General features: G+C 52.3%; 1 protein-coding gene across 1 annotated transcript in view; it reads right to left on the bottom strand.

Annotated features, from left to right (window-relative positions):
* Window positions 1-8,852, bottom strand: part of PADI1 (peptidyl arginine deiminase 1) — a 33,371-nt gene extending 24,519 nt beyond the window's left edge. Inside the window, 1 exon segment of the mRNA XM_006914311.3 lies at window positions 8,761-8,852. Coding sequence (XP_006914373.1) covers window positions 8,761-8,852 — 92 coding nt within the window.
* Between the last annotated feature and the right edge of the window lie 7,592 nt (window positions 8,853-16,444).

Below are 16,444 nucleotides of genomic sequence, written 5' to 3' on the forward strand. Positions count from 1 at the left end.
CACACGGTGGCAGCTCACATGTAACTGTTTCTACCACGCGGAGGCGAATGCTCTCCGGAGCTAGATAATGGTAGAATGTAGTAAAATAATAAGAAAGTGATGCATCGTGCGTATTTATTACTTTTGTTTTTAACATGATTTCTTTAATTCTAAGTTTACGTAGTTTAATTTTAAATCATAGCTATGTTTGACAACGGGCTAGTAAACTTTCTAAATAAATGGACAATCAGGTTCCCTTGGGGTGGGGGGAGCCTGCTACACTGCTAAAAACTTGTACTGTTCACCTTTCCTTCAGCCTTCCCCAAGGGGACGTACAGCCTTACACCAGGGCGACTGCATGGGGAAAAGGAAATAATCAGACTTTTCCAGTTTTACTGGACACTGGCTCTGAACCGACACTAATTTCAAGAGACCTACGACATCAGTGTCGTCCACCAGACAGAGTAGAGGTTTATGGTGGTCAGGTGGTCAACGGGTTTAGTCCAGGTCCATCTCACAGTGGGTCGGTGAGTCCCCAAGCCCATCCTGTGTTTTTTCCCTCCAGTTCTGGGATGTGTAATTGGAATAGACACACCCAGCGATGGGCCAGATGTCTCGCCAGGACTCTTGTGACTGTCCAGCTGGCTCCAACCCGTTTGGCCCCAGGGCTCCGTGCTCCGTCCTCCTCTCTCTGCTGACACTCATGCGCTCGGTGATGTCTGCTTCCCCATCGAGACGCTTAGAACTCCCACTTTTCCATCTCCAGACTCGTATAGCTGCCTTTTTAACATCTCCCTTGGGTGTCTAACAGGCGTTTTAAGGTGAACGTATCCAAAACTAAACTCCTACCTCCCTTGCTCGTGCCCTGTCCAGACGCGTCCCAGGCAGTGCACAGCTGCTCCACCCCCAGAATCGTCCCGGCCTCTCCTTCCCTCTCGCTCACATTCACTCGGCAAACCACCACATTTCCAGATGACGCTCTCCCCTCCTGCATGGCTAACCCCGGTCCACGTGGATTTTCATAATAGGCTGTCTCCTGCTTCCCCTCCTGCTGCCCAGAGTCTGTTTTCAACACAGCAGTGGAGGGATCGTCTTAAAACAAAAGTCACATGATGTCCCTCCTGCTCCGTGACCTTTCCACGGAGCCTCTGCGGTCTTCCCCAGCCTGGCGTCCAGACCCTATGGCTCTCCTCTCCCTCCCTCCTGCGGACGCAGCCCCTTGCTCTCTCTCCAGGGTGCCCAGCTCGCTCTTGCCTTAGGCCCTCTGCATTTGTAGTCTTTTTTCTCCTCACAGATATCCCCTGAGAGCCACTCCCTCATTCCCTCCTCAGGAGGGTGTCCTCGACTGCCCCTGTTAAAACAGTGTGACATAGATGACGCCGTGAACCCCATGCTCCCTAACCCCATGACCCGGCTTCATTTCAACCCACGGCACTTACGACCTGACATATTATGTGGATACTCCTGCATTTGTAGTCTTTTTTCTCCTCACAGATATCCCCTGAGAGCCACTCCCTCATTTCCTCCTCAGGAGGGTGTCCTCGACTGCCCCTGTTAAAACAGTGTGACATAGATGACGCCGTGAACCCCATGCTCCCTAACCCCATGACCCGGCTTCATTTCAACCCACGGCACTTACGACCTGACATATTATGTGGATTCGATGTATTTTTCTCCCATTGCCCGCCACTCCCATTTCTCCCTCTTGAACGCAGAGACTTTTTGTGTTTTGCCTTCTCTAACGTTACTGTCATGTCGGCGCCCAGCTCAGCGCCTGGCACGGACCAGGACACATAAACCCTTGTTTTATGGGTGAAGACAGGGTATGGACTGGCCTTCCCAGGACTTCCCAGCTGGGACGTGGCAGAGCTGGGATTGGACTCCAGTCCGCCTGGCCCCAGGGCACCCAACTGGCAGCAGAAGGGTTTCCAGCTCATGGGAGACCCCCGCCCCACCCCACCCAGTGATGCAATCACCGCACACAGCCCTGTCGAGGGGTGGGGAGTTCCGGGGAGCCGGTCTCCAGCTTTGGGCAAAAGTTGACATTCTGGGACTCTTGGGACCTTTCAAGCCTGGCCTGCCTTCCTTCCACCCCCCCGCCCCACCTCGCTCAGCTGCTCACGTCTCAGTTCACCCCCCTCTGGGGTGCTGGGGTCCTGGCCTCAGCTTCTTTCTCCCTTACAGGTGCCAGATGAGTCTCTACAAGGAGAGGACAGGCCTTAGGGAAAAGTGGCTTCTGGTAGGAGACACCTGATGGGTAGGGCTGAGGCCCAGGTCTGGTAAAGCAAACCTGTCCTCTGAGGGGAGGCCTGACCAAGTCCTGGCCCGCTGCCTTCAAGGTCCCATCACCCCCATCCAGGTCATTGTCCTCATGCCGCCTCTCAGGGTGAAAACGGTGCAGGAGAGCTGAGGCCACCCCAGCAGGAGCATCACAGGCTGCCAGGGAGGGGGCTGCGGTTTCCTGCCCATGGCCACACATGGCAGGCTATGCCAGGCAGGCACTTGACCATCTGGGCTTTGGGGTTCATGCTGCCTTTTCTCAACTCTCAGGCTCCTGGATCTGTGGGTGGGGATGTGGATTAAGGTCTGATCTTGGGGCGGAGGGCAGACAGGCAGGCATGGGAGTTTGGGGTGAGCCCCAGGTTGCCCCCAGTGGGGTTTGCTTCACCAGCTCTGAGGGAGCTTCTCAATACACGTCTACCCCACAGCTTTGCTGTAGTGGAGTCTCATGGTGTAGCCCCCAGACCCAACCAAACCCCCATATGCAGCCCTGGAAAGTCCCTAAACTCACAGTCAGGCAAAGTAATGGATTTGAAAGCACCCCTTTAAATGAAAGGAGCTACAATCATTACCAGAGGGGAGATGCCCAGGTGGGGTAATCATCTTTATTATCCTTATCATCATTTCCAGTGTTATGCTAATGAGCCTGTGCCCTCACTTTGCCCTCTGCCCCCCAGTGCGAGAGGAGAGTGTGGGAGGGGGCAATCTTTTACATTCTTGAAGACCAAGTTCAAATGCCACCTCCTCTGCAGGATGTAGGCTCTGTGTAGAGTGTGGCCTCAAATCCAGTCACCCAGCTGCTCTGAGCCTTGATTTTCCTCTGGCGCATGGATATAATCCAAAGAGCTACTTCCTAGAGCTGATGGCGGATTCCATGACTCGATGCACTTAAAGTGCTTGGCCCACAGTAGGCGCTTCAAAAGTGTGAGGTGCCATCGTCACCGTTCCCTTTACTCCTCCTCCCAAACAGCCCCAGCCCACTCAGGCCGGAACCTCCTGTCCTTTCCCGTCCCCTCAGCACTGGTGGGGACCTTCCCTGGGGCCCCTCGCAGTCTGTCTGTGCCAGCCAGAGCAGCGCCCCGCCTGACTCATTCCGCCGGTCCTCACACCCCGAGCCAGAGCAGGCCCGGCGCTCCAGGTTGGAAAGAGGCTGCAGAAAGCATGGAGTCGATCGATCCTCAGAGAATCTCACAAGAGGAGGCGCAGAGGGCGGAATGGGGAGTCGCAAATCAACAAAAAATCCCCAGCCACGTGCGCTTGTTTCGGCAAGGCATGTGGAAGCATAAGGATAGCAGGGTTCACAGATAATATTGGGGTGGGGTCTATGGGGGCGGCATTTTCAAGCACCTACTACATATGCTCAACTTTTGATACCTCTGATCTCATCTACGCTGTACAACAACCCTCCCAGATGTGTGTTATTGTCCTCATTTGGCAGATGAAGAAATTCTCTCAGGTTAGGTGAGTTCCTAGAGTCAAAGAGCTGGCAAAGGCAGGAGGAAGCAGCAGGTTTGTCTTCTGCTGTGCGCTGTCCTGGCCGATGTTAAAATGAGCCTGTGCACCCCAAGCGTGCCCCGGGCAGGACCAGAAGATGTAGGAACAAAAAAAAGGAAAATGTTGAAATTTGTAGCACAAACTACTCCATATGCTTCCTTGGGAGCCGGTAGGGGAGGCCGAGGGCAGGAAAGCGAAGTCCCTGCCTCCCCTCCACGCACCTGAACCTGGGAGGGGTGAGGCTGGCTCAGGCCAAGTGGGCAGTGTCTGTGACCTTCTGGTTCCTGCTTGCCCTGAGACATGGAGACTGTGGAGTATCTTCACAGGCCTGAGCTCAGAGAGGAGTCTCGAGGGTCATCCGGCTCAACCCCCTGTCAAGCACAGGACTCCATGCTTGAATACTTCCTGTGACAGACAGCTCACTACCTCACAGTCCTCTGTGCTTTCACAACTCAGATAATTAGAAACCTTTTCCTTTCGCTCAGCTGGATGCTGCCTCCCAGAAGCTTCCACCCGCTGGGGCTCTGCAGACCATACCTTATCTCAAGTTTATCATCTGGTTTCTAGGGAGAGGAGAAACATAGCCATCGTGGCATCTGGAAGCTCCTCCCAGGGTCCACCGGCTCAGGAGAGTGAACTTATCTCAGGCCCTCCCAGTCCTGGCTGGCTCCAGCCCACCAAGAGCAGAAGGGCGGGGTCTGAGAAGGAGAAGAGAAAGCGGGGGCGGAGGCGGGGGGCATCGGAAGTGAAGGGAGCTGGACAGGGCAGAGGAGGAGGGAAGAATCAACGGAGATGACGAGGTGGAAATGATAGGAGCGGGAGGTGGACCGCAGGGGAGGGGTGACGGGGGCAGAAGAAGGGAGGAAGGAATGACTAAGAAGAGATTTCTCAGCCGGTCTGAAAATGGCAGGTGACAACAGGGGCGTCTGTATAATTAAGCAGTGGCTGACCTCTGAGGCCCTCCCCGATACCGATATCTCATGTCTCAAACACGGACACGCTCTGCCATTCCACATCCACAGCCTATGGCTCTCGGGCTTCTCGTAGCCCAGTGGGACTTATGGGGGACCCGGTCTGATAGTCCCCAAGAATCTACCAATTTAAACTTTAACATTACTTCTGACCAAGGAATGCGATGTAGCAATAGGATGGGGCGAGAAAGAGAGAAGGTTTTCACCCGGCTTCACACCTGTGTCCCAGTCTGGCTGTCAGAACCCATCAGTCACTGTGATTAGTGCCGGCGTCAACCCCATAATTGTGCCTCACTGTACTTCTGCGCAATTTAAAAGCATTAATTTACTCGATGTAAACATTAGAACATATTTACCACAGGTTTTATAACTCTGTTTTGACATTTTCATTTTTCAAAATATAGGGAACCCCAGAAAAAGGTTAGTGGCCTGGGTCCTCTCTCTGGCTCGTCTGAGAGGCCCTACAGAGACCCTCCCCTCTGTGCTCCTTGAATTCTGGCCATTTCTGATCCAAAGGGTCTCTTTTGCTGTAACGCTTTTTGCAAGGCTGGAGGAGGCTTGAGAAAAATCCAGGAGCGTGTCCTCGTCCCTAGCTAAGCCAGCCTTCTCCTCCATCTAAGAATAAAAGGTCCACTATGGCCTCCAGCCTTGGCCTCTGATTCTCCCCTCTGGGCAGACAAGGAGGGCCAGGCTGGACCCCTGGTGGATTCTCCATGCTACCCAGCCCCTTTTTTTCGGCATGAGTCCTCTAGGGCCGCCTCCAAGCAAGGACAGGGACACTAGGGAGGTCCAGCCAGACCCAGGGGGTCAGGGTGGTGAGCTAGCACTTTGGGGTGAGGGGATAGGAACTGTAGCATGTGCTGAGTCAGGGGATTTCTAGGGGTTCCTTAGGTTAGGACACACAATTACCCCAAACATAAATATTTCTCCAAATAACTAGTCCACACTGCACCTGGGGAAATGAATCACTTCCTGTGATGTCATCGCCCCATGCCCATCTCCACTGGCTTTTCTGGAGGGTTCAGACTCGGGGCAGCTCAGGTGACTGGCACATTTCTTCTGGGGAGCTTCCCCACTTCTACTAGCAAAGCTAAATAGAAACCCTTTGCTTGGCCTCAGTTGACAAGACACCTAGCAAGGGGGTAGGGGACCCCCAAGTTCATTATCAAGTATAGACAACCCAGTCCCTGGAGTGAGCTTCAGGCTCCTGCCCCAGGTTGACAACGCCACACTCTTTTCTCCCACCTGTCTTGACAAGTCCACGTCCCCCTTTCTGCACTTACGGCGGACCTCACCGTCGGGTCTACTTTTAAACCAATTTGCTACAGAACAAACTTCTATTTTCTAGCTGAGAGACTCTCAGTGGCTATGACCCTAGTCACCACCAACACCCAGGATAAAGGGCTCCTGGGTGCAGGTCTCTCTAAATGCTCATTCAGGACCCCGAAGCAGCACCTCCTTTAAGAATCAACTGGAGCACAGCGGCTACAGACAACCCAGCCAGCTTCCTCGGTCCCCTCAGCTGCACAGGTGTCCACATTTGAGGATGCTAAGGTGCTTGGGGATCCCAAAGGAGTTTACAGGCAGCATCATTCAAAGGGAACCCACAGAGCCAGCGTTGCTGTGAGCACCTCCCACTCCCAGGGCACCCACCATGCAAGAGGCTCTACACGTGCATGTCTCATTTATCTTCCCCCCTAACCCATTAAGGTCCCTACTAATGCTTCTCCATTAGTCAGATGAGGAAACCGAGGCCCAGAGGCGTGTAGCAGGGGGCCTGAGTCACACAGCCACGCATGGAGCTGAGGTGAAAATCCAAGTCTGTTCGACTCCAGAGTCTGGGCACTTCACCTCCACATTGAACTGAAGAGGGGACCAGCTCATCTTGTCAGGGCTCGGAGAGAGCCAGTGACTGGCCCGGGCCAGATAGCAAGTCAGCGGCAGAGCTAGGATGTGTACCCAGGTCTCCTGGCTCCCAGTCAAATGTTTCTGGCCTTAGCAGCTCTACGAAGGGCCTAAGGTTCTGAAATTGCCTTCCAGAAACAGCCATCCCCTAGGACGAAAACAGGGGTCTGGAATCGGGAAGATGGGGGCCCATAAGAGACTGCTGTCCTGCTCTCGGTGTTAGAGTAGGGTCACCAGATAAAGTGAAGGATGTCTAGCTAAATTTGAATTTCAACTAAACAGCAGGGTTTTTTTAAATACAAGTATATCCCTTTATCCACAAGGGATATGTTCTCAGACCCCCACTAGATGCCTGAAACCATGGATAGTACTTAGATCTACTGTTTTTTCCTATACATACATACCTATAATAAAGTTTAATTTATAAATTAGGCACAGGAAGAGATTATCAACAATAACTAATAACAAAATAGAACAACTATTACAAGATACTTGTGTTGAGGAGATGAAGTGAGGTGGATACACTGGACAAAGGGATAATTCACGTCTCGGGAGGGATGGAACAGGGCGACTCGAGATTTTATCACGCTTCTCAGAAGGGCGCACAATTTAAAACATACGAATGATTTCTGAAATGTTCCCTTTAATATTTTCAGACCACGGTTGACCACAGGAAACCGAAACTGTGCCTAAGAAGGGGAGGGCGGCTGTACTAAAAAAAATTAGTTGCTGTTTATATGAAATGCAAACCTAACCGGGGGTCCTGTATTTTCGCTTGCTAAGTCTGGCGATTCTATGTCAAAAGGGCAGGAGACAGAAATGTAAAGTACGGCATAGGGAATATAGTCGATAATAGTGTAATGACTATGTACGGTGTCAGATGAGCACTAGACTTATCGGGGGGATCATTTCATAAGGGATATAAATGTCTAATCGCTGTTTTGTACACCTGAAGTAATATAATATTGTATGTCAACTGTAATCGAAAAGTTAAAAAATTATTTTTAAAAAACGAGGTAGAAGAAAGTGGGATCTCTGCTGGCCACCTAGTTTTGAGAGAACCAGCCTCACACCAGGGCCCCCAGCATGGTTTAGAGCCAAAGTCTGACCTCAGGGCTCCTGGCTCTCCTTCCTCAGCCTTGTCACAGGAGCTCCAGGCCACTGCTCAAGAGAGGGGAGGGGAGGGCTTCTGGGGCATAGGCTCACCTGAGGACAGGTGGGAAGCCAGGCCCAGCATCCATTAACCAGACTGGGAAAGCACAGGGGCTGAGACCCAAGAGGGCAGTAGAAGCCCGACCCTAACCTTGTGACAGACCCCTGCCCCCACCTCCTCTGGGAGGGGACTCCAACCCCCATCCCTCATCTGCAGGGCCTCCAGCCCTATCTGATCCAGCACGATGGAATCCACGGCCAGTCTGTCAGAGGCAGAAAGGCCCCCAGAAATGCCCAGGTCTAACTCTATCAGTGGCCAGGTGGGGAAACTGAGGTTAAGCCAGGTCCCTGAGCATACCTCATCTGGGCAGAGCCAGGACAGGGAGGACCTGGGCCAACAGAAGCTGATGCTTCTGCCGCCTCTCAGATGTTATTACGCCATCATCACTGCCAGCATCATCATGGCAAACACGAGCCCCAGGTCTCATCGCAAGTTCTTTTCCTTTTTAACTCATTGACTGGTTCCCCTAACCACTCCCTCCTGATCCCTATCACCTTGGTTAGCCTCCAACAATCAGGTTGCCACACACCTCACCCCTCGACCTCAGAGAGATGGTTTGTATGTAGGAGAGAAACTGGAAGATGCCCAGTCCTGTTTCTGTCTCAAGCAACAATTCATTCTGATCCTCCACACAAGTTCTACTCAGATATCCGAACGCAGAGAACCAGACCTCAAAGCCCGGCCCCAGGGCTCAGAGCCGGAACCCTTACCCAAGGACGGGCCGCCAGGGTCCTGACCCTGGTGCTGAAGCCGGAGCCCCAGGGTGGACCTGATGGCCTAGTCCTTCCCTCTCAGGCTCTACAGCCAGCTCCACCTGCTCTGCTGTCAAAACAGGTCCTGGACACCCACCCCATTGCCTGGGGGTTCTCCGTTCTAGTCCAGCCCTCTGCAGCCAGGTGTGCATCTCCCAGTTCTCACCTGTGAACATCCACATATGTCTCGACTCCCACCACACACACTGCATAGGTGGGCTTCTTCAGGGACAGCCGCACAGCTCTCTGTGGGGCCATCCTGTGCCCCTGGCTCCCGACCGCCACGCGCCCTGTGTCCCCAGCTTCTCTCCTGGCCACCTTGCTGCGTTCTGATGGGTCACTGTTTTCCTCCTCCCTTTTAATTTCACCCTGTGGCCTGATTAGTCCGCCTGAGATAAGTCTCCACCTCCTGACTCCACGCCCAGCCCTCCTCACTCAGGTCTGTCAATCTGGAAGGCCAAGGGAGGAGGCTCCAAGGCCTCTCTGGGGGATGGAGAATGAGGCTTTCAGCTGGTGTCCCTGGTGTGTGGCTCAGCTGCCAACAGAAGACTACTAAGCTCCCCCATCAGCCTCCATCCCCCTTCCCTAGCTCTGCCTTGATCCTCAGACTGCTGGTGCCTAAACTCACTAGACAGCTGTTAGCGTTCTCTGAGCACTGACGACTATGTGCCGGGCATCAGCTAAGCAGTTTGCATATCTTATCTCATACGCTAGGAGATCAGGTAACATATAAAGCACAGTGCAGTAACACTGCCCGGGCTCCAATCCCGGCTCTGCCTCTTACAGCCTATGATCTCAGGCACTTACTTCACCTCTTCGTGGCTCCGTTTCCTCCGGGTAAAGCGACAGCTGTAACCAAAGCACAGTCCTTTGGATTGAGGTGGGGATTATAGCTACGCGTGAGAGGTTCAACACAGGGCCTGGCACCCAGCCTTCATGAGAAGAAATGCTAGTACTTATTAGTAGTATCCCCATTTTGAAGGTCACACTGCTGGTAAGTGGTAGAGCCAGAGCTTGCACCCAGGTCCACCTGACTCATGGCTCTTTATATACCATCCCCCCAAAAAAGGTTAGGTTATGTCCTCAACTTCAGAAATGGCAGAAGCCACCCCAAGCGAGCATCCTTGGCCACCCAGTGGAGAGGCCACTTAAGAAGGAGCTCAGAGCAATGGGCTGATTCATTTCTGCAAATGCCCTCCCTTCAGCTCTGGCAAATGCTGGCTCCCTCTTGCTCTCAAGGTGTTTGCAGAATTTCATTCATTCGTTTGACAAGCAATTTATTGAGCACCTACTCTGTGTCAGGCACTTCTTTAGGCAACGGAGACGCAAGGTATTGGGGACACGAGGCGATGGGGGAGAAAACATCAGCCATAATCCCTGCTCTGATGGCCTTTACATTCTGGGAAGACAGACAAGTTACATAAGTAAAATGTCGATAACATCAGATGATACAGTGATGCTCTTCCCCATCATCCAGGTGAGAGATGTCATCCAGGTGAGAGATGGTGGTGACAGTGAAGATGGTGAGAAGTGGTTTGATTCTGAGTGAATCTCGAAGATGGAACTGAGAAGGTTTGCTGAGGAGTCGGGGATGACCGAAGTGTTTGGGGCCCCGGCAGCTAGGATCGAGTTGTCATCAGGGAGATGGGGAAGGCTGGAGGTGGACAAGCTGGGCGGAAAGCTTGGCTGTTCGTGTTGGACTTGGTAGACATGAAATGTGTATTAGGCCGCTGAGTGGCGGCGATGAATTACAGGTGACATGCTCCCTGCGTGTGGGGCACTGAGGGCGATGAGGAGGGAGTTCCCTCGGAAATCACAGACACCCCTCCTCAGCCGCAGGGTCCTCTCGCTCCGGGCAGCCTTTGCATGGAACGAACTAAAGGACACACAACCAGAACTCTCCCGGCTCACAGGTCTGAGGCAGGAGGATGGCAAAGGGAGAGATGGAGAAACGAGGAACACCTCCTGTCTGGGGATCTACCAGTCTGATGGGGCAAGAGGGGGGACGCAGTCTCCGCCTCCAGGAACCCCCAGCCTCATTAGGGAGATGGGAAACATAAAATGGCATAAACATTTATTTGGTTACTTTTGGTTTTGAAGACCTCCAGGACTGATCTTTCTTACTTCCAACATATCTGATTACAGATATTCTCGATCTACAAAGTTCATTACACCCAAAGTCTAGGCTACCCCATGGATACGGAACCCAGCAAAACAGCACTTCAGGGATGTGTGGTTTCCACCCCAACCCCGTGCCCCCCACTCCATGAACCAGGGCCTGAGCCATTTTGTTCGTACGTTATGTAATGTGGACTGTAAAAAGCAGATTCCCTAAGAGCACATGGGCATACTCCCATTAAAGAAGGATGGATGGATGGATGTGGATGAACAGATGATAAAGAGGGAGGAAAAGAGGAAGGCAGTTTAGTGCATGAAGAGCTGTGTGCAAAGATGATGATGATAATGGCGATGATGATGGTGACAAGGACAAGAATGACGACGGTGATGATGAAATGCTGGCAAACACACAGATAGCCTTTACCACACGCCAGGCCCTGTTCTAAGCCCCTTCCATGTATGGACTTATCTAATCTTCATGACAACACCAGGTGGCAGGTACCAATTAAGCCTGGAATCCCAAGCTCAAACAGACCACAGCAAGGGTGTGCAGGAGCTGCCCTTTGTGGGTTGTGGGCAGGGCAAGGGCCCCGGCAGGTCACGGTGTCTTAAAAGAAATGTTCTCAAAGCTGGAAGAAAGAGGGAGGAAATAGCAGAGAGTGGGCAGAGAGGCTGAGGGGGACATCAGTGCATCCCCACTTTACAGATGAAGACACCGAGGCACAGAGATGCTAAGGGATCCTCTCAAGACCTGAAGCTGGAAATGGTCTAGCGAGGATTTGAGCCCAGGCCATATGACCCTAGATAGACTCGTAATTGTTGACTTCATCCCTGGGAGGTAGAATGTCAGGTCCTTTTACCTTCTTCCTCATGCTTTTGTGTATTGTTTGAAGAGCTTTTACGAGCAAATATTTGTACTATTAGAAAAAAAAATTAAGTCTCTCTTTGAGAAAAAACAAGAAGAGTTTCCTGCTCTTAGCCTCCCTTCCCACCCTTTGCTCTCTGCTTCCCGCCTCCTTCTCTCTTTCCTCCAGCTCTAAGAACATTTCTTTCAAGACACCGTGACCCGCACAAGCCCCTGCCCTGCCCATGACCCACACTGGCGTCTCCTGCACACCCATGCTGTGGTCTATTTGAATTTGGGATTCCAGGCTTAATTGGTCACATTCGGGAGGAGTGGAGGTGGGGGAGCTGGATGACAGCATTGCCCCCTCTCCCCTCTGGCAGATAGAACATGCCTCTGGGAGGGCCTGCCCGGGGTTAGCCTCAAACTATGCAGGGGGAGAGGCCTGCCAGCTGCTGAGTGACCGCGAGACTCTAGCATGACTCTAGGACGTCCTGAAAACTGCAGCAGGGAGGGTGTATGGTGCTGGCATTGCCATGTCCGGCCCCTCATTTTCCCCACTTTTCGACGGGTTTTTTTTTTTTTTTTTTTTTGAGTACCTAGCATATGCCAGGCATTATTCTTGGCCCTGGGGATACAGCAGTGAATTGGACAAACCAAATCTCTGCCCTCAGGGAGCATACAGAGTAGCAAGAGAGACAGGGGATGAAGCATAGGGTAGAGACTGGGGTGCCAGGAAGGGGTGAGACACGGCGAAGCAGGCTAAAGGGGCAGAGCAGATGGGGTGCTGTTTCGAGGAGGCTGATCGGAGAAGGCTTCTCTGGGGAAATGATATAGGATCAGATACCTGTAAATGAGACTTTGGCGATCTCAAGGCTTCTTCCAACCTGAGATAATCTAGGACGCCATTAACTTCGCAGCCCCCAGCCCCCTTCAGTGTCCCTATTCAAAAAATGGGGTTGTTGAGCTAGAGCAGGATTTCCACACTCAGATGCCTGCAGGCGTCAGGCAGACAGCATAAATGGGTGAAGCTGCCAGAGGTGGGACAATAGGAAGGAGTGGCAGCTGTGGCAAAGGGACTCGAGCCTGCTTTGGCCAACTCATTTAAATGCAATGTTTCTTAAAAAACAAAACAAAACAAACAAAACACACATAGGGAACACTTTGCGTCAGGCAAAATCCATTTGTAAGTCAGACCTGGCCCTTAGGTCATTAGTTTGAGACCCCAGCATCAACTATTTATGGATCGGTGAGTAAGGAGGGCAGTGGAGGGAATGACTGGTTGGAGAAGTCATTTGATGCCAATAAGGATAAGCCGCCGGGGCCAAGGTGAGCCTTGGCACCATCAGGGCAGAGAACTCCCCTGCCTCAGGCCTTGCTGGGCTGCCCCCATGATTGCTGACACCAGCTGTGGGCTCTTCCACTCTGGGAGAACCCCTCCCCAACAAACACACACCGCCTGTGCCTGAGCTTGCTGGAGAGAGACATGGAAGAACTGAAGGAGGATCAGCAGAGGGAGCCCACAGGCCTTTCTCCACCCACAGCACGCTGAGCACCACTGGGACAGTGCCCCCTGTTCTCCAGAATCCTCCGCTTCAAGCTAGGAGGGCCCCTAGAGACCATCAGTCCAGCCCTTAATTTTCCAGCTGGGTAAACCAAGGCTCGGAGAAGAACAATGACATATCTGAGATGACACAGTAAAATCTCAAGAAGCCACATCTGTATCCAAGGCTTTCATTCATTTCTTCATTGTCAAAACATCTATTTTGGCACTTTTCGTATACAGGTGCTGTTCTGGGAGTAGGAGTTCTCACCACCTGTTGAGTCCTGACAGCTTTTTATATCGCCTTGCCTTTCTGGGATCTCACAGCGTACCCCCAACCCCTTCCTGTGCTCCTGGCACCCAGTGCAGGATCCTGGACCCCCAGGTAGGTGGAGGAGGGACCTCGGGGGCACTGACTTAGCCATTATGAGAAAACTGGGTACCCACCACTTCCTGCAGGGCCGAGAAGCCTGAGGCCAGTGGCTCTAATAGCAGGAAAGGGTGAGGGTCATGAGTCACCCAACTCAATCCACACAGTCCCCTTAGAGCCCGAAACCCAGGCCCAGGTCTCCACTGGGCAACACGGACCTTCAGGAATCACCAGCTCCTTCCTTCCTCAGCTCTGGGACATCCAAGGCTCAGTGTGGAAGCATCAGCAGCACCAATGATCCACGCGTGGGGCTGGCTGGGCACAGCACAGGCCTGGGAGGGCTCGTGGTCGGGCAGAGTCAGCCCCACTCCCACAGGCGGTCAACTTAGCAGCCTCCCAAGCAGATCGCCTCCTTCCCTGCTCCCAACCGGCTTGTTCCCTTCTCTGCAAACAGAGCTGCCTCCACCCCAGGTGCCCAAGTCAGAAACCCAGGCAATCTCTTCAGTCTTCTCCCTCCTTCACCCCCAATATCGAATAGTCACCCTGCCTGACCTGTCAGCTCTACCTTCCAAACATCTCTCAGCCCCATCCATTCCTCTCTGCCTCCATCCTCACCCCCAGCAGCACCCTGGTCCCAGCCCCCACCATCTCTCAGCTGAGACCTGAGCAGACTCCCGGTTTCCCAGTCCTCAGGCCCCCTGCACTGTATGTCGCAGGCAGTAGTGATCTGTTGAAAATATATATCGAACCATGTCACTGCCCTGAAAAGCCTTCTGCAGCTCCCTATAGCCCCAGGATAAAGGAGGGTGGCTGAATGGACAAAGCTTGGATTTGAGAGCCCTGCTGTCTGGGGTTCCAGTCTGAGCTTGGGCATGTCTTAGAGTTCAGGACCTTGGGCAAGTGACTTAACTTCTCGGAGGCTCAGTCTCTTAATTCATAAAATCTGGAATAGCATACAAGGTGTAAATGACATGTAAAGTGCCTGGGGCATAGTTGATCCTCAAGAAAGACATTTAGCCTGGTATTCAAAGCCCCTAGACTAGGCCCCTGAGACACCCACCCACGCTTGACTCAGTGCCCAACCTCCATGCTGATCATGTTCCTCTCCTCCTGCCACTTTCCCCACTAAGAACTTGCTCCCTTACCTGAGCTTCCTATAAACCTCTGCCCATGTCTTCCTATAAGTTCCTGCCCTCCCTTTTTCTTCCTCAACTTCAATTCTCTTCCTCCAGTGCCCACTCTACAAGAAGATTCAATACTTCTACTTCTTTCATGGATTTATTTCCTCATCCTAATAAAAAAGATTTGAGACAGCTTACAAAATACACCCTGGATAAGATTTTAATTTAAGTGATAAAATTAAGTCAAAGATTGAAGAAAGAAAGAAAGACAAAGACAGGGGTGGACATCCTTTCTGGCTGGTAAATTTGACTGTGAGCTCCCTAGTGGCCCAGGAAAAAAGGGAAATATCGATTCCATGAATCACGGTGCTCAGCTCTTCTAGACCCTGAGAACTGAGAGAAATCCCTCCTACCCCTGGGTGGGATCTAATAAATGGGGCAAGTGTGGGATATTGAACTAAGTGATCCACAACATCCTTATGGTTGGGTCTGGCTTAATCCACAGGTATATTTGGGGGGCGGGGTAGTCTATAGTATATCTGCTTGGTATCCCTCAGACTCTCCTCCACAAGCATTGTTTGTTTTATCCAAACCTTTGATTAAATAGGGAGTAGTGGGGAATTTGGGAGTTCCCTCCCTAATGTTGACTCTTCCTTACAGCTGCTAACGCAGAAATCCAATATTTTGCAATGTCAGACAACCTGGCTACAATTGAGATCCCACCATGAGAATCAGCTTGGTCCAGCACCTTCTACTGGCTCACTCAGAGCTGGGGGATCATTCCTGGAGAGGAGATGGGGACAATACCTCTGCTGGGCATCACCTAACACAGAGCTGCACATCCAGAAAACTTGGTCCACCTGCCTCATTGAACACATGGAGACAAAGAGGCCCAGAGAGGGAGAGAAACTTGTCTCAAAGCATATAGCCTCATAGAGGCAATGTGGGGTGAAGGACAGAAAATTGGCCCCAGAGTTAGAAACTTGGATTCTCAGGCCACCTGACACAGTTCCTTGAACAACTCCTGTTTCTTTCCACTAAGGCAGCTCCACCCAATGGGGACACCCCACCTGGGTCTGGCCGTCTGTTCTCCCCGCCTATATTGCTGACAAGATATGATCTGCCAAGACCCCCAGTGGGAAAAGCATTGTACAGAAGGGTTCAGCATCTTTCCCAAAATCACTCACTCACTTACTCAACAAACGTTTCCTGGGCGCTGTCTTGGGCTGGGCCAGGAGTGAATAGTCCCAGGCTATCTTATAGGAGAACATGGTTTATGGGGAATGTGGACATGTGAACACGTAGTCATGAGGAAGTTTTGTAAAAGCCACAATACGGGGATGTGCTGAGGGCTGGGGACGCAGGCAGGGAGGGCAGGGACGGGAAAATGGGAGCCAGAGCTCACTGAGCGCTGACAGTGTGCCAGCTCTGTGCTAAGCACTTGGTCGGCATCGTCCCTCGTTCTTGCGTGAAACAGAGAGGTGAGCCCTGCTATTACTTCTGCTTTGAAGAGGAGGAAATCTAGTTTAAGGGAGTTTAAGCAACATGTCCAAAGTCTCGTGCTAACAAGGATAGAAGCAGAGCTGCAACCCCACCCGTGGGACTGGTGCGTTCATTGCTACGTTCTGTCGCCTCCGAAAACAGTAAAGCCAGGGGGACTCCGACCTCATGTGTTGTAGGTGCTTATCGGTTGCCGGGACCACTTGGCCTCGGCCCCTTCTGTTACATCACACACCTCCCCCAACCCCTACCCTGGGAAGGGAACCTGTCCTGTGTCCGGCCCGCTGGTCCCAGGGCAGCCCCTCTGCACAGAGGCCCCTAGAGACACCCATTCCCAGCTATCTCAGACAGTAA

The sequence above is a fragment of the Pteropus alecto genome, unplaced genomic scaffold, assembly GCF_000325575.1.
Source record: "Pteropus alecto unplaced genomic scaffold, ASM32557v1 scaffold125, whole genome shotgun sequence".
NCBI classification, from domain to species: domain Eukaryota; kingdom Metazoa; phylum Chordata; class Mammalia; order Chiroptera; family Pteropodidae; genus Pteropus; species Pteropus alecto.